The sequence below is a fragment of the Chionomys nivalis genome, chromosome 4 (genome assembly GCF_950005125.1).
Source record: "Chionomys nivalis chromosome 4, mChiNiv1.1, whole genome shotgun sequence".
Classification (NCBI taxonomy): Eukaryota; Metazoa; Chordata; class Mammalia; order Rodentia; family Cricetidae; genus Chionomys; species Chionomys nivalis.
In genome coordinates, this window is record NC_080089.1 from 46,748,395 (window position 1) to 46,769,948 (window position 21,554).

The 21,554-nt window shown below is 44.1% G+C and overlaps 1 protein-coding gene across 6 annotated transcripts in view; it reads left to right on the forward strand.

The window, feature by feature from the left end:
* Window positions 1-21,058, forward strand: part of Cadm1 (cell adhesion molecule 1) — a 329,214-nt gene extending 308,156 nt beyond the window's left edge. For 4 of the 6 annotated variants that reach the window (XM_057767399.1, XM_057767401.1, XM_057767402.1 and 1 more), the window contains 2 exons: window positions 15,905-16,036; window positions 17,993-21,058. In XM_057767399.1, the coding sequence (XP_057623382.1) occupies window positions 15,905-16,036; window positions 17,993-18,111 (251 nt within the window). In that variant the 3' untranslated portion in view covers window positions 18,112-21,058. Of the gene's footprint in view, window positions 1-3,793; window positions 3,848-15,904; window positions 16,037-17,992 lie in introns of all 6 variants that reach the window. The other 2 variants (XM_057767397.1, XM_057767400.1) reach the window with 1 other exon arrangement.
* The last annotated feature ends 496 nt before the right edge of the window (window positions 21,059-21,554 follow it).

Genomic DNA, 21,554 nt, shown 5'->3' on the forward strand with positions numbered 1-21,554 from the left:
GAGGGGTCGGGTGACAGCATGCCCATGGTCTGGAATAGCGCTTGTGCTTCTGCTGCACTGCAATCAGCTGGCTTCTGGGTTGGGGCTCTCTCTCTCTCTCTCTCTCTCTCTCTCTCTCTCTCTCTCTCTCTCTCCCTCCCTCCCTCCCTCCATCCCTCCCCTTTTCCCTCTCTTTCTCTCCCTCCCCCATCCCATTCTCCCCACTCTTTCTAACTCAGCCTGCCTTTTCTACCTGTTGAAACAGTGGAGGCTGACGATCTCATGGATTTTCATATTCCACATGAGTCTTTAAATAGATTAATTCATACTGAAATGGAGAACTCCTCTGAAACATTTTTTTGGGGGGGGGTTCAAAGTATTTGGCCAGTGCTAGAGATCAAGCCCACACCCCAGACCACTGCCTGTCTTAGGTAACTCCCTCTCCCTGGTTTATGACTAGTGCAGACCGTGACAGAATTCTGAAAACATTGTGTTATATCTTTATCTTACGTGGGGTTCAGTTGTGGGGAAATTCTTAAGCCCATTTGAAAGAAGACTAGCCAGCAGTGCACGTGATTACAACCGCTATGTCCACCGTCTGTGTATGTACCTCTGTACATCTCTGTATGAGTACATAACAATGGCATTCAAGGGCTGTCATTCAGTCAAGGGACTCTGCAGACATTGTATGTTCTACCCACGAACAAAGCTAAAGAGGTTTATGAATGGCTGCAGGACCTGAAGATTGCGTTGCAGCCTTGATATGCAGCTTGGAAACAATGTGCTGCTGTTTAACGGCGTGAACCAAATTTCTGCTAATGGGAAGAAGGGAAAAACTCTCCACAAAAGCTGACAAAGCAGGAAGAACAGGATGACTGAGCTTTTAGATATAAACTACCGGGGGCGTCTGAACTCTTATGGCTGGTGGTGGAAGTATCAGTTTCCATGACATGGCCAAGTGATCAGATGTGTGCTGCGTAGGTAAGAGAGAGACCGTCGCCTACTCTGCTTTTCCTAATGAGAATGGTGCTGAGGCCAGTGGGCCGAGGTTTTCTTTCCTAGGGATTTTATCTAATTGTTCTTTTCCATAATTTTCTGTAATATATATCTATATCTATATATGATAACTTGATGAATCAAATCCAGGAGCCTCTTTAGGTATACTTGATTTTTGCATTTATTGAAATGGCTAGGATTTCTAACTGATTCTAATTCTTTGAGGTTTTTCTTCTGGTTTAAAATTGGCACATTATAACCACTTTGAGAAGCCAGCAGGTGCTGTCAAGAAGGAGAAACAGCGACTCCAGAAGCGCACAGTGCTTAGCCTGAACCACAGCACCTGTAACACCAGAAAAAGCCAAACATGAATCTGTGCAGGAGAGACAGCCTTCATGCATAAATTAAATTCTCATGTCTGTACCTTAGGACTTCCTTAATTGCAAAACAAAAACAAATGCAACAAAAGTAAACTTTCATTTGTTTAACAGAGTTCAAAGAAATGCACTGCATGCATTTTAATTAGACGTGACTAGAAAGAGCTTGACTAGATGATAGGAAACTTTGAATAGAAGAACCAAGAAGTAATTTCCCACTTATTATTAAATCACAATGTTTCCTTTTGAGAAATATTCTCTGCTTCATAAAGTGCATCTTTGTCATTTTCTTTGAGAAAGAAAATGAGAGGAGTCTAATTTTTAACATGAAAGAAAAATACCTAAACCAAAGCGATTCTAGGAGGTAGATTTTATGTTTCCTTGCTTGTACACCCAGTACTATGGTAAACTCTTCTAATTATATTTATTCAGAAATTACCCAACTATGACAGTGTGCTGTAGATTCATAAAAAACAATTGCCCTGCAAAAACAAATTTAACACCCCTGGCCTAAATGGCTTCTCAGTTTGGAACATAATCCAAGCAGGAGATTCCAGAAGATTTGGTTTATCTTAAAATTTATGCCATTAAAAATGACAGTTTCAGCTTTAATGAAGTGTATATCAACTGTCTGTCGCTTCTTAATGGAAAACTTTGCATATCAATGATACTTCATAAACATATTTGTCTTTATTTTTTTTAAATTAGCTTTCTAGTGTCCTCCCCAGGGAAACAAGCCTTCAGCAGTAAAGTTGCCTACTTGAAACATCCTTGTTTAATGTGGTTCAGTGGGCACCAAGCACATATGTAGAGCACATTGATATTCATCGGGCCACGTGGAAGTGAGGGATTAGCCTTCTGAGAACTGCAAATTCATAATTAACTACAGAGAACTACTTTATGTTGCCCATTTATAACAGTTATTCAAATAATTGTATTCATTAGTCTTTATCCAATGGATCAAGCCAATTAGAAATAGAAACACTTTCAACCAATCAGATTTCAGGACCAAGGGCTAGCATGTCCCCTCAGCTGCCTCTATAATTTATTGCATTACCACGTCCCCTTTAGTTGCATGGTTCCATAGCTGCAGAACACCTGTGAACTCTAAAGATTTTCATGTTGATTTGGCTTGTGCTCTTAAGCACTCGGTACCCAGGCTTCATGTGAGAAACTCTCCTCTCTTAGGGCTGATGGTGGGCCAGCCTCTTCGCGTACTCAGCCAGCTCGCCATGTTCGTTTGGCGCCTTTGTAAGTCACCTCAGAAAATTTGAGCTCCAGTGTCCACTCGTACAAGCTTGTTTTGGCTCGTGTGAAATAAATAAATGGTAGCCAGTCTGCCACTATGGCTGCCTTTCGGCTTTGATCACAAAACATTGACTCAGCAAATACTTACTGATAGGATAGTTTTACTGAGCTTCAGGGAGGGGAAAGATACAAAAATAAACAACACTTGTGTCTCTCTCCAAAGATCTTACAGCTGAGTTAGACCCACAACCACCTTCAAAACGATAGACACAGACTGTAAGACAGCTATTGTGGGGATTCGAGTACCTGGGGCACTAAGTTGGGATTGAAGGAGAACAGCAATGAATAAGCAAAGGCCACCTTGACCGTCTTAACATTTTATGGTATTTAATAAACTTCCTTGAAAGATCAGCCGAGAAATAAGCATGAAGAAATGGAAGCCATCTCTAGCTGCACCTCCCTCACTTAGTTCAGAGCAGAGCTGGTAGAGAACTGTCCCAGCTGGGCCACATTGGGGTTGACTGGAACACCAGCATTTCAAGCCCTGCTTTATTATCTCCTGACCTTACTGCTTTTTCAGCTTTGAGGGTTTTGTATTTCTGGGATACCATTGATTTATGAAATTCTTCTTTTTAAAAAATGAGTTGTGAATCAGATTTTTCTGATGAACGCATAACCTGCAATCTGCAGTTAGCAGATGCTGTACCATTTTGAAATATGTGATCCAAGATCATTCTAAATTGATAAATGAACTATGTTTGTCAGTATTGGCAAAGGATTTCAATTCTCAGTGAAATGCAAGATAAAGCTTACATATGTCAGTATGTAGCATCTAAGTACATTCATATTGAAGAGATATATCAGAGTGTCCACAGCTAACAATTCAGCTTCACTTTTTTCTTTCTGCATGCTTATTTGAATGAGTGATTTTTAAACATTCACCCTCATGTTTCATGTGCTTTCAACAGTGGAGACTGAGGACTCTTTCTGCCTTATCGTATATCAATAACAATTATGTAATTAAAGAAATGAACATACGGATTAATATATTCAAGCTCTCCAAAAAAGCGGGAGATAGCAAGAGATTTGGCTCATGTTTCCTTTTTTTACACAAAGTCCATCCTCAGTTCTTAAGTGTTTTGTTTATGTCCCTCGAGGAATGAAAAGAAAAACGATTTGTTTTTACTTGTAAGGCCTTACTCAGTTGCCCAATTCCGCAGAAGAACTGGACAGTGAGGACCTCTCAGGTAAGGGCTAGTCATTAGGTAAGGTGCTGCAGTGTCCAACCTGTGGGTGCTTTGTCCACTGTGACCAAATGACCACTTGGTTTGCTGAGCAATCATTGTGGGTGCTGAGACTAAGAAAAGAACAAACCACGTGTAGATAACTTCTTCTCCATTCTCTCACCCACCTTTCTTTCCTACGATAACAATGCACTATTGCAGACCGTGGCCTGTGCTTTTAATACAGTAGAAAACAAAATGCTGAGGCCACTCTGCTTGGTGACTTGAAGTAATGTTTCCATCCGAGATGCTCAATGGCTCAGGAGAAATTTGGTTGCATTATGAAGCAGTTGATGTTGGATTATGTGACATGATCTTAGAGCCCTATTGACTGTCTACGTCTATGGAATAGACTAGAAAGCCATATTGTATACTTTGAAGTAGGTGGGAGAGCAGGACAGGGAGGAGGGGGCCAATTGTTTTGTCACGCACCAGGCTGTAAACTAATTATCCACCTGAGACCTTTTTTACAGCATACTGAGCTCTTGCAAAAAGTAGGTTTCATGCTTGATTCCAGGATTTAGGTGTTACTAATCCAGAATAAGAAGCATGTCCTACAAAGGCGGGAGGAAGGAGATTTAAAGTGGTCAGAGCTAAACAATTATTCGAGCTTCCATGATGTCATGAGACTTCGGTGACACTGCCTAAATCTTCTGGAGCACTTTGATTGGCACTTAGTGAGCCAGTGAGCACGCCCCTGACATTGCAGTGGAGAAGCCAAGGCGCTGGCGTTTGGCTGCCAACCAGAGTCCACTACAAAACAGGCTCCATATTACCCCTTCCCAGACAACGTTCACTACAGTTATTTTGAATGACTGGTGCTTGAGGCGCCATCCTTACCTATACCTCAGTGAAAACAAGCTAGTACTCCCCCATATCTCAGAACACACTGGATGTGTTTCCGACTGTGTGCTTCAGACCTCACGGATACTTTCACTTTTCTACTCTGTCCCTGTGTAGGGGAGCTGGACTTCTGGAATTTCCTAGAGTAGATGCTTCCAGGAGGCTGCTTGCTGGATCTGTCCCCTGTTTGCACCTCTCTTGCAGTAAGCACCCAGCTAATACTTTCTGGGTAAATGAATGAATTCTAAATACCAGTGAATTTCAGTAAATAAATAGGAAGGTAGCCACCTATTAGCCATGCCATTCGTTTGCCTCTTTCTACTGATAGATATATTTAAAGAAGTTGCAAACGCATGAAAACAAAACATTTACTTGTTGATGGAGCGTGGGCTACGTTCCTGCCACCTAGCCCCAGGCCGCCTGGCTAGCTTATGCCCCAAAATAATTATATGGAAACTGGATTCTTTTAAACACTGCCTGGCCCATTAGCTCTAGCTTCTTACTGGCTAATTCTTACATCTTGATTACTCATTTCTATTAATGTGTGTAGCACCCCAAGGTGCGCTTATCGGGAAGATTCTAGCCTACGTCCATCCTGGGTCGGAGCTTCATCGCATCTGTCCCCGAGAGGAGAGCTATCGAGTCTAAGGCATCTTACCTCATTTCCTCTTCCTCCCAGCATTCTGTTCTGTTTACTCCACCCACCTATGTTCTAACCTATGAGGCCAAGCAGTTTCTTTATTAATTAACCAATGACCTTCCCACATCATTTACTTTCTTTAAAAATAGAAGTAGGTAAGTCTTGCCTGACTTCTCAGGCATTGCCAGAAGTGAACAGCTGTTTGCCTTCCAGGTGAAGGGTGAAGGTGCTCTCTGTTCTGGCATCTGAGGTCACCCCCAGATACAGTGACCCTGCGCAACTGGATCTCCCAGGAATCCTGAGAAAGGTCTAGATTGTCCCCCATCTCTCTTAGTGTATTTCCCGACAAGGATCACTCAGACAGGCAAAAGGAGTTTTTGTCCTCTTTAGGAAAACATGAGTCAGCCAGGTACCCCTTCTCCCAGCTTCATCAATTAGGAACACTGCAGGTCTCAGCCCTGCAATATGTTAGATGGGTTCCCACTGCAGTTCTATCAATCACCTAAGTCAGGAGCAATAAACCAACAACTGTTTGTGTTCATAATAATTCGGTTAAATTAATAATTACATTGCCCCCCTATTCCCTCCAGGACTGAGGCACTCCTATTGCTGGAAGTCATAAGTCATGTAGAACACTGATGAACTAGCGGACTGGGCTGGGTTGCCTTTGCATCTGGTTTGATGAACTAATCAAAAACTGATTAGCACCTTTGTTCAAAGGGGATGCTGATTAATCAATTACTATTGATTGTGAGCTTGGCTTCTCTGGGCTGTGAAGAGACATCTAAAGGGAGAAAAAAACAACCAATAAAAATTGAGCAGCTGTCATAGTGTTTAAATTTATTAAAACAAAATACATTATTTTTTATGAAGCTGTCTTGAAATGGGTCACTGAAGGGGAGCATATTGATTGAGAAAGGATGAACTTCTCAAATCTCTGTAGCCTGGAGACTGAATTCAATTATAATACAAGACAAACAGGTTAACACCCGCCTTAAACAGCCCATCAATAAATTAGAGTAGGTGTTGCCCATTTAATGCTAAACTGTGATAATGAATAATGCTACCCACTCCCTGCTGTATTGGGTAGAAAGTCCATCCTTTCCACATTAGGGATTAATGTTGCTCACTTGCAGGTCTTCCCCTGCCCTGCTCCCACCCTCATCCTCCATTCACTGGTGCCTGCCTCGGTTAATGACAGCTTCAAAGGCAGCATATGGTGTGCAGCCCTCAACCAGCAACTTGAGATGCCCAGCTGATCCTCCCCCTTTGTAATCTGAATTGAAAGACTCAGTGCCTAGTTTACAGATTTAATTATTGGTCGACTTGGGGGGCTTATCTGGCTCTTCCTTGAAACCTTTTATTTACTTTTTCGGTGTTAATTTTATTGACGATAGAGCCACACTAGTTTTGAATTGTTTTATCAATTACATCTGCCATCTCTCCGAGACAGCTGGTGGTTACTGCCACCCATGTGGAATAGACTAGCTTTAAGCATATTTTTCCTTCTATTTTATTTTAAAGCTTTAACAAAAACGGCTCCAACTGACCCCTCCCTTCAGCAGTGAAAGGGCCTCCAGGAACAATGGAGTGGAGTAAGGTGGTAAACAGCGTGCCAGAGAGTGGCCCTCAGCCCCAGCACAGCAGCCCTTCGGCCCCTGCTTTAGAAGCAGAGGCACAGAGAAGGCATTCCAGCGCTGTTTTCAACTCTTGTTACCCTCCAAATGAGAAAGTGATCTGGAAAAATCCTCATGCCCTTCGCAAGCCACAAAAACCTCCAGAGGAGGGGCAGAATCCTACCTGACTTCTGTAACCCTTGCATAGGTGTTAGGAGAAATCCTGAAGAGATAGCTCTTGGCTCCCTTGGTGGGTTGCAGAGGAAGCCTCTCTACACCCTAGGCCTTTGTATCCAAGGATTCTCAGGCAGTATGCGGGCACTTGCTCCTGCACACATGTGTCTACCACATGGGTGAACATATACATACATGGGGAAGTAGCCCATGCACTGGGAGAAACCCTTCGGTTAGCGCCACATGAAGTGTGACCCTGATTTGGCAAACAGGCTGTTTCATTTCTTTGATAGATACTAAGATAGATAATATGTCCACAAAGAAAGGAGAGAAAGGGCGAGACATTTAAAGTGTGCCCATGGGTCTTAGGTGTGTTTTCATTCAGCTTGTATTAATATACTCTACAGCTCAGAAAGTTCTTTCATTTTTTCCTGTTTTACAATTCTGAGGATTGAATCTAGGGCTTCACGTATGCTAAGTAATTTCTACCACTAAGTATACGTTGCCTAATTTTTATTCTACAAAAGTATTTGAGCTCTGTATGCTTGGCTCTGGACTGGCCCCTAAGACACAGTGGTGAATAAGGCCCAGAAGGAGTTCATCCAGCCTTGGATTTCACAGGCTAGCCCTGCCACCCATGATAACTTTCTGCTAGGGAATGCAGACTGGGGCTACCCCAGCTGGTCGTGACTGGAGAATAATCCAAGTAGCGACGAGTGAAGAAGTGGGACAGGAGAGGGTGGAGGCCAGAGGCCAGGGATGGATGGAGATGAGCCAGCAGCTGTGGGGATCCTCTGGAAACTGTGGTAGGACAGCGTAAGAAGGGTTGTTAATTTACAAGTGAGGAAAGTAGGCACCCATATAGACCCAGGCAATTCACGTGGACAGAGCTTAAACACAGTCCTCTTGCCTGCAAGAAAGAAAAAGTGTAGCCCTTTGGTTCAGGGTTCCCAGCCTCTGGAGCCTCTTAGTCATACAATTCCTTTTTAGTGTGGACATTAGGGAAGGCGCAGAGGAAAGCTGGGCGCTGAGGGGCCTGTCAGACATCCAGCTGTGTGCTGACTGACCTGGAGAGGTAGTTTTAATCCTTAAATCAAGTACCTTCCCTTTTAGAAACGATCCATCTCTGCTCTGCTCTGATGTTTTCAGTGCCACTGTCCTGTGAAGTCTCCAAAAATGATGGGATTAGTTCCCCTAGCGTGGCCCTAAGTGCCATAAAGTAATGCTTGAGGAGGGTTAAGACATGGACATTTCCTTCTTCAAAAGTGGAGTTTCACTCCGTGGTACACACCTGTGACCTCAGAGCCCGGGAGCTGAAGTAGAAAGGATCTTGAGTTTAGTGTGAACCAGTCCATTGAGGGAGCTCATGGGGCCCATGTTCAGTGACATTTCCATAAATGGGGTTCTGGATTCCCCCTAGTGCTGATCTTTCCCATAATCCAACATGCTACTGTTTTCACTGTGGGAAGAAAGGTGGCCACCACCAAAAAGACCCAATCTTTTCTTCAGACTAAAAAGTTGTTAGCCACAGTGTGCAGTGTGAGTTCCAGTTCCACAGGTTGGACACTGCTTTGGGGTGACTTCACCATATTCATGATTCCATCCTCCTCACGCCCCCAAATGCCTGAGGCCCACCAAAGCATCTCTCTATAGAGACAAATTCTAGTGGGAATGCCTGTTTGGAAACACTTGACACTCTGTCCTCCTTACCAGGTTCCTCTAAGGGAAACTCCAGTGTCATCCTCAGTGCCTTTCCATGGCTTAAAGTAGAAAAGTCAACCCCACTGCCAAGTGTCCTGTTACAAGGAGAGCCGGGGTCGCTCTGAAAGTACTAAATGTCTTGGGATTGGCATCCTGTTTCATGGAGTCATTTCTGCTGATGGTTAAATTAACTAAAACCAAGTGACTGGAGAAGGGAGAGCAATCAACATTTAAAAGACTTGTCCTAATCTTTAGCTGCAGAATGGTTATCATTACAGCCCTCAGATGGTGTACCAGAATCATAGCACGTGTCCGATGGCCCTGAGCTTCCTTTGTCGCTGTAGAGAACAGTGAAGCCGTAAGATGTGGCTTGCATCAATTCTGTATAAGTGAAAAGAAAGCTTGGTCACCATTGCTCCTAAAGAGCTGACAAATTTTGACCTAGGATCAGTGATAAGAATCAAAAAGAGCCTCCTCAGCTTTTCATAACACAGACTGAAGCTCAGCAGACACTGAATCCTGATGACATGTCAAGCCCTAAGCCAGATAGGTACTTTCATGCACAGCCATGCGCTGGCCCCTGGCAGAATACTATTGGAGCCAATGTCTCAGAGTAGGTGACTAACCTGCCTGAAGTCACACAGGAAAGAATTGAAGTTCGGTTTCTGGCCCAGGTCTGATGGCAAGTCTGGTGCACTTTCCCACGTGCCATGCAGATGAACTCCTAGCTAGTCCCCTGTGCCTCGGTGGTGACAGGCAGGGAGAGTCCTGATCCCTGAGAGTGACCTGTACAGCCGCTGTTTGTGCACAATTGTCATTTAAGTGAGCATATGCCAAGCTCCAGGGCGCACACTGAGGACGACTACTGCAGTTTTCCTGGCAGTGGCCTTGCACAGCCCCTCCAGATGTCAGAATTAGCAGCATGACATTGCAACACTCGAATGCAGCGATGGTTGACACTGGCCGCCCGGCATGCTATATAGGAATCGTCATGATTTTCTTGCCTTACATTGATTCCTTCCCTTCCCTTCTCGGAGAAGACAGAAAGGAAAGGTTATGCTGCATAAAGGCTAGTGTGCTCCAATATATATTAACATCTTAATGGAAAGCTGCGCATGTACTGTATACATTTACCACTCTGACAAGAGGGAATTAAATGTCAGAAGGATTTGTAGCATCTATAATTGAATTGGTGCTGAGAAAAGCAAATCTTAAAAGAAGAATAACATATTAGGATTAGCAAACAACGTGGCGTTTTGTCAGCGCTTGCCGTTCAGTGTTTCCCTCCAGTAATAAAGCTGTGCTTTGAAAGCACATCCGTAGCATGCTTGCCCTAGATGATGGAAACGGTAGCTACACCTTTCAGATGACACAACCGGTGTGTGTGTGTATGCATATGTGGGGGTGTGTGCACACACTTGTGTTTGGTGTTTTGTTTTGTTTTTCTTCAGGTTTGGAATGTGTACCACCTCCCACCTCCCTCCTCCTTAGCAAGAAGTAGCAAGTGACATCACAGTCATTAAGCCTTCTCTGAGATAGACTAATCCATCCAGCTCTAGGAAGCCGGAGGCAGCATTTCCATCATAAACACCAATTCTAAGAGTTTTTAATTAAACTGACTTGTCCAGCAAGACCTCGGCTGCACCAAGTGACAGAACTATTGCAAAATGTCAGCTTCAGTCTCAATCATCCCTGGGCAGGAGAGGCCCTTGTGGGAGTGGGAGACGTAGAATCTGCCACTTTAAATGAGCTCCAAGGCAATTTTTAGCCTCAGAGACAAGATTGGTGGGTGCTGGAGCGGTATCTAGCCTGCACCAAGGAAGCCCAAGATAGGAGGGTACAGCAGTGCAGTTACTGCCATCCTGACGCTGCACACTTCACACTTCCCCTTCTCCAAAGAGAGAGCTCTGTATCCTTTTTGCAAGACGACTGACCTTAGATTCTGTAGCCTGGGTTTCCTAGTGGGCAGTCTGCAGTTGTAATAAGGGTTCTGCTCAGCGAGTCCTGCTTTGCCAGAAGCCTGTCAAGAACGTCCTAGCCTGGTTACCCATGAATCCCTGCTTCTGCAGCACAGCCTGCAAGGCTTATGGCAGATCCACAATCATGGCATTCTCCTGGCAGTTGGTGTGGCACCTCTCCTGCTAGGTGGTAAAGTAGCCATAGAAACCAGGGCCTTACACACAGGCAGCAGAACAGGGGGATGTTTTCTGAAGGAAGTGCTCCACTTTAGTAAGCATTTAAGGAATGAATACAAGTAGAGAAAAAGAGAGCTGTCCACGAGAAAAGTGGAGAGAGACTAAAAGTCCAATCCAGCCTTCAGAATTCTTCCCATTCACACCGCCCTTGAGGAGCAGGAGGGGTCAGGTCAGCTGAAGAAAGCTGAGCACTTGGTACATCCCTGGGATTTGATGAAAAGTACCTTGTTGCTGTTGTTGATTCTTTTATTGTTGTTATTCTGAGATTTCTAAGATGTTGTTGTTAATTCTTTTATTGTTGTTATTCTGAGATTTCTAAGATGCTAAAAATCATGGCCAGGGTAGTTGAAGATATGACACAGGGTTTTGTTATTGTTGTTTAATTGATTTTTTTTTTGTTTGCTTGTTTTTTTGTTTTTGTTTTTTCCCAACCTGACATTCTGCAAGGAACTTATAAATCTCACGTGGAGCTAAGTTGTTTCTGACTCCCAACTCTAACCAGCTCATGATGTAGCTGTCACATTTGACACTGTAATGTGGCACAGAATTCGGTGGTGGGGGCAGACCAAGGGCTGTGCCACAGTAGTGTTGTCACACCAAGCCACTAGTGTTGTCTGAGTTAGACTTAGCTCACTCATTCACCCGGATGTGTGTATGGAGTTATTTGGATGAGATTAACTACACACAAACTGTCGTTGGTGTTGTCTAAGTTAGATTTGGTCAGCCCACTTATTCACCCAAATGTGTGTATGAAGTTACTTGTATGAGATTAACTACACACAGACCGTCGTTAGTGTTGTCTAAGTTAGACTTAGCTCACTCATTCATCTGAATGTGTGTATCGAGTTATTTGGAGGAGATTAACTACACACCGAGCGTGGTTAGCAGGAACTAGAATGGCTATTTTGTACATGCATGTACCAAGCATGTGCTTGGCACTCCTCTCCAGTACACAAGAGCACAGCTTTATCCCAAAATAGAAACCCTAACACCTGTGGCTCCCCTTTACCTGGAGACCGGGCTCCTTTAGAAGACCTCTGCTTCCCCACCTGCACTTTTTGGTTGAGGAGAGTTTGCCTCTTGTTTTCTTGTCTGGCTACAAAGGAGAGAAAGAAATCTGGAGAGCTGTTTCCAGGAAAACAGCAGCAAATGGCATGGGACCCAATCGAATGCATGTCCTTCCTCAGGGGAGCGGGACCTTCAGATGATAGTGACAACTGTGGCCTTTCCACTTAGTAATTCCTCAAGAACTCGTCTGAATTCTCACCTCTTGATCAAGATAGGAGAGCTGGAGGTTGGCGGACATTGCCACAGATCCTGTTTTTAGCCACCTCTGACAGCCAAGTGCATCCTTGAGCAAAGCGTATTGCTGCTTTTTGTGACCATCGAGAGGTCTCAGCTGCAGGTGCAGGGGGTTCTTACCCAGGAACAGACAACCAGATCACCCCTACCAGTCTGAGCCAATCCACAGCACAGCTGGAACTGCCTCCCATCCCACAAGAGGAAACACAAGAGATGAATGAGAAACAACTGATCGCCACAGGGGAGCCCAGCCCCGTGACAGGCACTTCCGGACAGTCACAGCTCTATTACTGCCTCTCATGGTCAACCAGGGTTGGGAGGAGGGTGGAGGAGAGGTGGGGAGAGGCGGCCAGGAGCTCATAACCAGCAGTGTTCCCTGTAAATTAAACATCAGTTACCTTCTGTGTCCATCTGCTGTAATTGAAAGCAGGAAAAGTGTCTTGGTGATTAACTAGCGGTGGTAAACTTTCTGATCAGAGTATCAGAAAGTAGCTAGAGAGATTATGCTTGCAAATAAGGACCTACAACGTGTGTGCGCCCTTGAGGGTGGGAAAGAACTCAATCCCAGGTGTTTAGTGTGAGCCAAGTACAGGGGAACTAGCTCTAATGGGCGCATTTGGAGAACAGAGGTCAGCTGAACTGCTGGCTTAAGTAAAGAATCCCATAGATGGCAGGTTTGTTTGTTTTGCTTGTGAAGCCTTGTTTGGAGAAGGTTGTCCTTAGTTTTGTCTATCTTTTCTTCCCTTCTCCCCCCCTAAAACACAAACATACTGGCTCACTGTCTGACTTTTCTATGCCTGAAGTTGGAGGAATTAGTCTTTTAACAGTGGGCAAGAGTTGCCTGCCTCCACATGGGTAGGGATTGCGTCTTAAACAGCTTCTAGAAGCGTTCATCAAGTCTCAACCTTCCCAAAGCGGCACCTCCCTGCTCCCTTGCCTCATGTAACTCTCTTCCGTCATCTGTATCACTTTATCCCAAATCTAAGACACGAGCAGTTTATGGAAAAGTCAAACATTCTCTCTGTTCGAAGCCCATGACAACTCAAGATTAGTTGATATCATTCAAACAGAACTGGCAAGTTTTACTATTATCTGGTCCCTGTGAGAACACTTGAGTGTTTGTCAAGGGTGTATCTTCATGATATAAAGTGTGGTCCTCCAGCAGGCACCAGGATCCAGTACTACCCCGTGATGGTCACTCTTCATCGTGAGTGTGACTGGCTTTAGGATCACCATGGAAACACACTCATGGACGTGTCTGACGATGTCTCCAGAAAAGTTTAACTGAAGACAGAAACCCAAATCCTAAATGTGGGTAACACCATTCCATGGGCCAGATCCTAGATCAAACTAAAGAGAGAGAGAGAGAGAGAGAGAGAGAGAGAGAGAGAGAGAGAGAGAGAGAGAGGAAGAAGCAAAAGCAGGTGCCAGTGTTCACCTCTATCTGACCGGGGATGCCATGCTACCAGCTGCCACTCACTCCTGCCGTCATCCCTTTCCTGCCATGATGGACTATGCTCTCAGAATGGGAAGCAGAGGAAGCCCTTCTTTCAGTTATTTGTGGCAGGTATTTTGTCACAGAAGAACAATAATCAATGCACCCACACACACACACACACACAGTACTTCCCATCAACAAGCTGTTTCATAAAAGGCTACGAAGTTTCCATGACCCCAGCCTGCCTCGTTGAAAGGACTTCCAAGACAATGGAAGCCGCATTGTCCGCAGTCAGCAGCACTTGGACTGAGGCAGGGGATTCCCCTCCACTACATTTCAAGTGGAGCTTATTAGACACGTAGCTGGAGGGCCTTGCACATCACGGAGTAGACTAATTGGCTGCAGCTCTCTGCCTCCAACCCATCTCCATCCTCCAATTAAACTCCCATCATCCCGTTGTCCAGGCGACCTACCACTGCCTCTGACTTGGCATCTCTTTGGGGGTTTGGGGTTTGAGTTCTTCTGTAACCCTTCCAACGTTAACTCCACGGAACACTTTAAATACTCTACATTCTGGTTGAAGCTCTTTTAATTAAAGTACTTTCCACGGGAGCCTCGGTCGTCACGAGTTACTTCCTTGCATCCTTCAGTGCCTAGTCTCCAAGCAGAATTGGAAATATCGATAGAAAGTGTAAGCCCTGCCCTCCTGCTGAAAGCGTTGTATCAGGTTTCGGCTCAAAAGAGTACCATTACCTTTAGCTGTCACGGATCTGTACACTTGATCGATAAACTTCAAATATTATTAGAGGTGGAGGCTTCAGAGATTTGCTCTGTTCTTTGGAGAGAGACAGAGATAAATCTTTCTTAGAAATTGACTTGAATTTGCACTCTCGGTCTTCCCGGTGAAATGCATTTCTCTTAGGCATCCAGCAACTACAAGGGGGGCAGATTTATAGGCCATGTGCTTCATGTACTGAAAGATTTAAATGGTAAATCCTTCACATATGACTTCACAAATCATGTAAAGTTAAAAGATTTTTACCGTTTCTGTTGCTGCTGTGCTTAAATTGTAAGGTACAGCCAGTAAATCATTTTAATGGAGGTGTCGTACTTGACTCAATAAAAAAAAAAGACAATGGTTTAGCTTCCACTCCAAAATGTTAATGTATTAATCAACGGGAGAATAATTGTTTTTTACTATGTTATAAATCTCGGGTGCCATTAGGATTTCAGCAAAAGGTGTTGTAGCCACATTCCTAAATTAAAATTGTTTACCCTGCCATACATCCATTCTGCATCACCATAGCTCATTCCGGGTTCATTCTGAAGTTGTTCCCCAGCCAAAAACTCAAAGAGGGACATCCCGAGGGAGCGAGGCTTATAAGAGAAAACTAATTGCATTTCAAGGTTTTAAATAAATAACATCAAACCCGTCTGTGGCAATGGACAAGTATTCCTTCCTGTCTTAATGTTTTCTGTCTCTCCCTCTCTCTCCCTTTCTCTCTCCATCCCCCCCCCCTTTGAATTAGGTTTTCAGATTTTACATTGAGGCTTTTCCCCTCCTCACTCCTTGTAAATGTGGCAAGCATGTCATGTCTTTAGTCTCATAAGCCTGGTTTATCTCTACACAGCCTTGCTTTCGCTATGCATGTTCCTCTAAGAGAGTAAGCTGTGCGGCCTGTTGGCATCCCCCTCCCCCGCCCCCATTCCCCTGATCGCCTGAAGATACCATCTGGTGCCCATAAACAGTTAGGTCAGCCCCCTTAATTACTGGTAGCTGTAAGTTCCAGGGTGTGTATAGTGAGTGCTAGGGATAGGTGAGAAGAGGCAGGATCCCCAGCCCCCATACACACACACAGCTCCCTAGTTCCTTTCACACACAGTAGCACGCCTATGCTGCCTCTAATGAAATTGCCTTGTGGGGAGAACAGATCAATTCAGCACTGGACAGGTCAGTCTGTTCCCTCCGTGTAACTTGATCCAGCTGGTTTGTTCTTGCTGACTCCTCCATTAAAAAAGAAGGTGACCTCCTGACCCTGGAGGCAGTGTCCCTGGGGCTCCTGGTGTCTTGTAATAAGTTCTACATCCCTATTCCTCTTCTGGTTTTAACAGACTCTCGAGCAGGTGAAGAGGGCGCCATTGGTGCGGTGGACCACGCAGTGATTGGCGGTGTTGTGGCTGTGGTCGTGTTTGCCATGCTTTGCTTGCTCATCATTCTGGGCCGCTATTTTGCCAGACATAAAGGTAAGCAAGGTGCTTTGGCAGGCTGGAGCAACATGTCGCCAGAGCCCTGGCATTGGGGGACTTCACTGTTGTCATTAGTAGGCTTGGTGTAAGGATGACCTAGCATATATGATTCCTCGAGCGGGTTTGGGTGGATAAAGAAACCTTAGCAGCCGCAGCTGAGGACTGTATGATAATTTGGATTCCCTATAAATACAAAGCTGTACAGGTCTGTTTTCCCCAGTCAAAATAACAAGGTTGGGGCTGGTGTGATGAATGACCTGAGCCCTGGAAGATTGTATGCATGGCAAACATACACAGCCTGCTCACTTTTCCCCAGAGACAGGTGAACCAGTTCACTGACCCTGAACTCTGAGTAAGCTGGTCCCGAGGGCCAGAATATTTCCTCCTTGATGTGGTGTGCCCAGGTTTAAAAAGAAAAAAAAAAAAAGAAAGAAAAAGAAAAGAAAGAACAGAAAAAATCTTTTGCCTTAAAAGCCACATAAATATGTATTTTTTAAATTATCAGGGCAATTGATTTAAATTGCCATTAATCATCACACTTACCAACTGTGCAGACTGGATGGGCAATCATCTTTGCCAAGGCTCTTCCTCTCTGCCTCATGCTGCTCTGAGCCTCTTCTCCCCTCCTGGTAATTTAGTCTTCCTTTTCTTTGTCGGCCCTTGTCTTTCCCAGTTGTTTTTTCCAAGCACTCTGCAATGAGCTTTGGGGGGGGTTGTAGGCGCTTGCATACTGCTCGATTGTGACCTGGGTTTGGGGAAAGTCCCTGGAGCCCAGCAGTGGAGGTCCAGGGTGCTGAACAACAGACCTTAGGATCTGGAGCACAGAGTCCGGGGACTCTTGGAACTGTGTGGCCCAGAACCTCCGCCTTTCAGTGCTTAACTTGGTCGAGCTGGGAAGGTTCAACCTGGGAGCCAAGGCGAGTGTGCAGAGCATTCACGGGGAATCAGAAGACAGGGGTACATATGTCTCTGCAAGAGAGAGGGCTAGGGAAGGAAGCGTTTGACCACCTGCTTGCTTAGTTTCTCACTTTAAGATCTGAAAATTCAGTAAAATGTCTCAGGCTTTCTGAAGTATAAGAATCTTGAGTTAGAGCATAATGGGAAGAAGCCTATCAGATTTTACCAGACAGTTTGAATTCTACCTGTCTGCTAGTCTGAGGTGAAGTCTTGTCTTCCTTCATGTAAACCCTTGGGATTTGGTGATAGAAATGTCACCAACTTGGTTAATGTTCTGTCTGTTGTCATTATAAAGTGGCTGTGCCAATTAGCAAATCCATGAATCCGGGTCCAGGCTCCAGTCACATGGTGAGAAAGAAACCCTTGTTCCTGAAGACAGAGTCCAAGCCTCAATTGCAGTTTTTACAGTGTCAAAAATTTTGTCTCCATCTGGTGCCCTACTCTGAAATGGAAGGCATAGAGAAACCAACCCTTATACAAGTTCAAGCACAGTCTCACCTGTGGGTAGCCAGTAGCCATTCATGAAGCCAGGAAAACTATGGTTGGAGTAACTGACTCAAGATGACAATAGAAGCGTCATTGGGGCCCTAATTCATTTATTGGCTAATTGCTCTTCCTTGCTTTGGTCTTTAACCATGTGCGAACATCTCTGGTCATCGGTCTTTGGTGTTTACTGTTTATGCGTTAGTCAGCAGCTCTCCAGCTTTCTGCATTTTAGCCCCACTCACGTCTTCTTCTCTGGTCATACTCCCTGCTCTAATGTCTCGTTTGCTGAATTACATCGCAGCGGCTCAGTTGGAGTGGTACCTTTGGAGCCCCGGATCCCCATCTGTCTCACCCACCTCGCTCTCTTCTTTCAATTGTTTTTTTTTTCTTCCCCTCTGCTGCCTGCACACCACTTCGGCTGATGATGGCCATAAAGCAACTTGCCATCTCTGTACCACTTCACACAGAGGCCATCAGAGAGTCACAGTGCTTTACCCCTTCATCTTTCAGGTACATACTTCACTCATGAAGCCAAAGGAGCCGATGACGCAGCAGACGCAGACACAGCTATAATCAATGCAGAAGGAGGACAGAACAACTCCGAAGAAAAGAAAGAGTACTTCATCTAGATCAGCCTTTTTGTTCCAATGAGGTGTCCAACTGGCCCTGTTTAGATGATAAAGAGACAGTGATACTGGAACTTGCGAGACGCTCGTGTGTTTTTTATGAGTGGGTGGAAAGATGCGAGACTGGGAAGGCTTGGGATTTGCTATGTAAAAACAAAAAGAAAAAATGTTCTTTGAAAAGTACGCTCTGCTGTTTGACACCTCTTTTTATCTGGTTTTAATTTGGTTTGGGTTTTTGTTTTGTTTTGTTTTTTGTTTTTTAATTTTTCTTTCTTCCTACCAAGTCAAACTTGGGTTTCGGTAGATTGCAGAAAATTCTGTGCCTTGTTTTTTCATTTTTTTTTTTTTGTGTGTTTTTTCCCCTTCTCCTTTTTAAGTATTTATTTTTCCCAAAATCAATTTTTTTCCCTCCCTAAACCTCCCCTTTTTTGGAATTGACCTGCTGGGATTCCTAAGACTTTTCCCCCATTGTTGCCGTTTCTGCTTTCTTTTGTTTTTGTGTTGACGGTGACTGCTTTCTGTTCCAAATTCAGTTGCATAAAAGGAAAACCAGCACAGTTTAGATTTCATAGTTCAGAATTTAGTGTCTCCATGATGCATCCTTCTCTGTTGTCGTAAAGACTTGGGTGAAAAAAAAAAAAGAAAAAAAAAAACAATGAAAACTCTTTGCTGCTGCCCATGTTTCAATACTTAGAGCAGCGAAGACTAGAAAAGTAGACTGTGACTCAGAAACTGTGGTTTGCTGTGGATCTCTTCATTACTGTACAGGGTTACCTGCAAGTGAGGTGTGTCGCAATGAGATTGACTCTGTCTTTACTGTATCTGTAGGCGGCTCAGTATAGATTGCCCCACGCTGTGCAGAAAGGTTTGGGGTGGACAGTATCCTCCTTCCTCGTTGCCCTAACCTAAACAGACCCAACAGGTGAGGTCTGTCCATTTGATGTCAGTGGACAAATTTGAGTTGCCGCAGGAGGGGAAGCAGGGAGGGGATAAGGCAGTCAGTCCTGCTCTGGTTGTTTCTATTCCAAACAACTCCATCCGCCTTTCCCAATTGGCCTTACTGCTCACTGACGTGCAGGAGAGAGCAAGTCCGTGTGTTGTGTGAATGAATGAAGGGGGCAGGTTTTTGTTGTTTTTTTGTTTTTGTTTTGTTTTGTTTTGTTTGCTTTTGTTTTTATTTTTTCTTTCCTTTATGCTTACTTAGGAGGGCAGTAGGATGTGGCCTGCATGTACTGTATATTACAGACACTGTCCTGCTGGGACGCTTGTCCTGCTGGGATTTCCAACCCCAATCCCTAAGCAGCTCTCATTCCTTCAGATTTGGCTTGACAAAGGCAGGAGGTACAAAAGAAGGGCCAGTATTGTTCTCGAAAGGTCAGAGCCGAGGTGGAAAAGCAGCATGTAGAGAATTTCAGTTACTTAATCAAAACTCAGATGTGAGTGTTTTTATCTTTCTACCTTTCATACACTAGCCTTGGCCTCTTTCCTCAGCCTTAAGAACCATCTGCCAAAAATTCCTCATCTCGCATGATGGCAGCCATAGCGCATAGCTACTGAAATAAGTTACCTTGAACATATCCTAGACTGGAGCCTAGAGGAAGGTAGAGGAGTCGTTACCATTTGCAGTCTTTAAAGCTAAGGCGGGGTTTGTCACTGAAGTGTTGAGGGAATCCAGGAGTGGTTCTGAAGGACGAAAACCTAAGCTCTTTCCCTACATGTTGGTAGGCTCCAGACTCCAAATAACAGTCCCTATGGAAAGGTGGCATCAGAAAAGATAGAGCTATCTATATATATATAGATATATAAATATATATTATATAACATTTTCAGTCAGTACTTTTGGATTTTGCAAGGTGCATTTTTACTATTGTTACATTATGTGGAAAACTTACGCTGATTTATTTAAGGGGAAAAAGTGTCAACTCTGTTATTTGAAAACGTATTTCTTTTTCTTGTCTTTATTTTCACTTCTGGTAGAACCATTGCAATATGGGGACCTTTTGGGAATGGACTGGTATGTAAAGGAAAATACATTACCGAGCAGTGTTTTGTTGACCCCTCTCCTGTCCCTAGGCACTTAACCAAGACAAAAAGCCACAAGGAACATCCCTTTTTCAAGAATTTTATAATGTGCATCTATTCCGAGCCCTTAGCACCCATCCTGAACATAGTGTGACCATATCAAAGGGTGAGAACCAGTTAGCATGTCGTTGAAAGGGTTTTTCAGCTGTTCTTTTTAGAAAAAAATATATATATATAAAAATACAAAAAAAAAAGAACAAAAGAGAAAACAAACAAACCTACCATTGTTCACAGAATCGGCATCTCATTTCCGGGACCGCCCATCTTTCTGTTTTTGACAAGTGTACAGTAGTGCAGTGTTCTGATGTAACTTTATGGCTTATAATGTTGACATGTCTCAGGTTCCTGTGTTTCGATTGGTGTTTTTCCGTCTCAGGTAGATTGCAAAGTGTAGGCCCCACCCATTGGAAAAATAATAATAATTATAATTATAATAAACAAAGCAAAAACAGGAAATTACGGACTTTAGTTGTATATTGGTTTATGTATTTTTCTTAAGTATACAGTGCGCTGTTTGAAATGTATTGTTGAGTATTACTTTGTACAGGTTGATCACTTTTTTTAGAGTGATGAAAGAACAAACTTGTTTTTTTGTGTTTTTTTAAAGGAATATAAAATAATGAAGGATGTATAATTGATGCCAAATAAGCTTGTTCTTTAGTCACAAGGACGTCCTGTTTTTCCCTCTAGGCCAGTTCTGTTCCTAAGGTGTACAAGGACCATGTTACAGTGTAAGAAACTCCACATCCGTGTGTTCCCATTCGCATTTTGTATCGGTTCATGTATACCATTTTTACAAAAAAAAAAAAAAGATAAAAAAAGAAGTACTATAAAATATCTGTCTTCTTAATAAAAAAATTAATGTCACAAGTGATCCTTTAAATCTCTTTCTGGATTCTTACAACACCCGGCCTCTGGTCTCAGCTTCCTCTCCTAGGACCTTGGATGGGGACCCAGAACACTGGCAGGAGATTGCTGGGGAGTGGCTGCCAGCTGGGTTTCCATCCCTCTCGTCTACACGTCCTTGTCCTGTCCTCTTCTCCCCTCACAGTAGACAGAGTCCGGTGATTGGCTGAATGGAGTCACCTCTGGTGGGCAGGGTGATTTGTGCAGGTGTGCGAGCAGCTGCCGGGATGGCCCCTCCTGCGGATATGTCCACCACCACCCTTCTCCACTCCACCCACCACCACCCACTTTCCTGTGTTGCCCGCTGCACCTGTCTCTTTCCTTGGGATTCCGTGTCTTAACAGTTCCTACCACCTTCTTTCTTTTTTTCTCTTTCCTTGGGGTTCCGTGTCTTAACAATTCCTACTGCCTTCTTCCTCTTAAAATTCTCTCTCCTTTCACAAAAGCGAAGAGCTGAG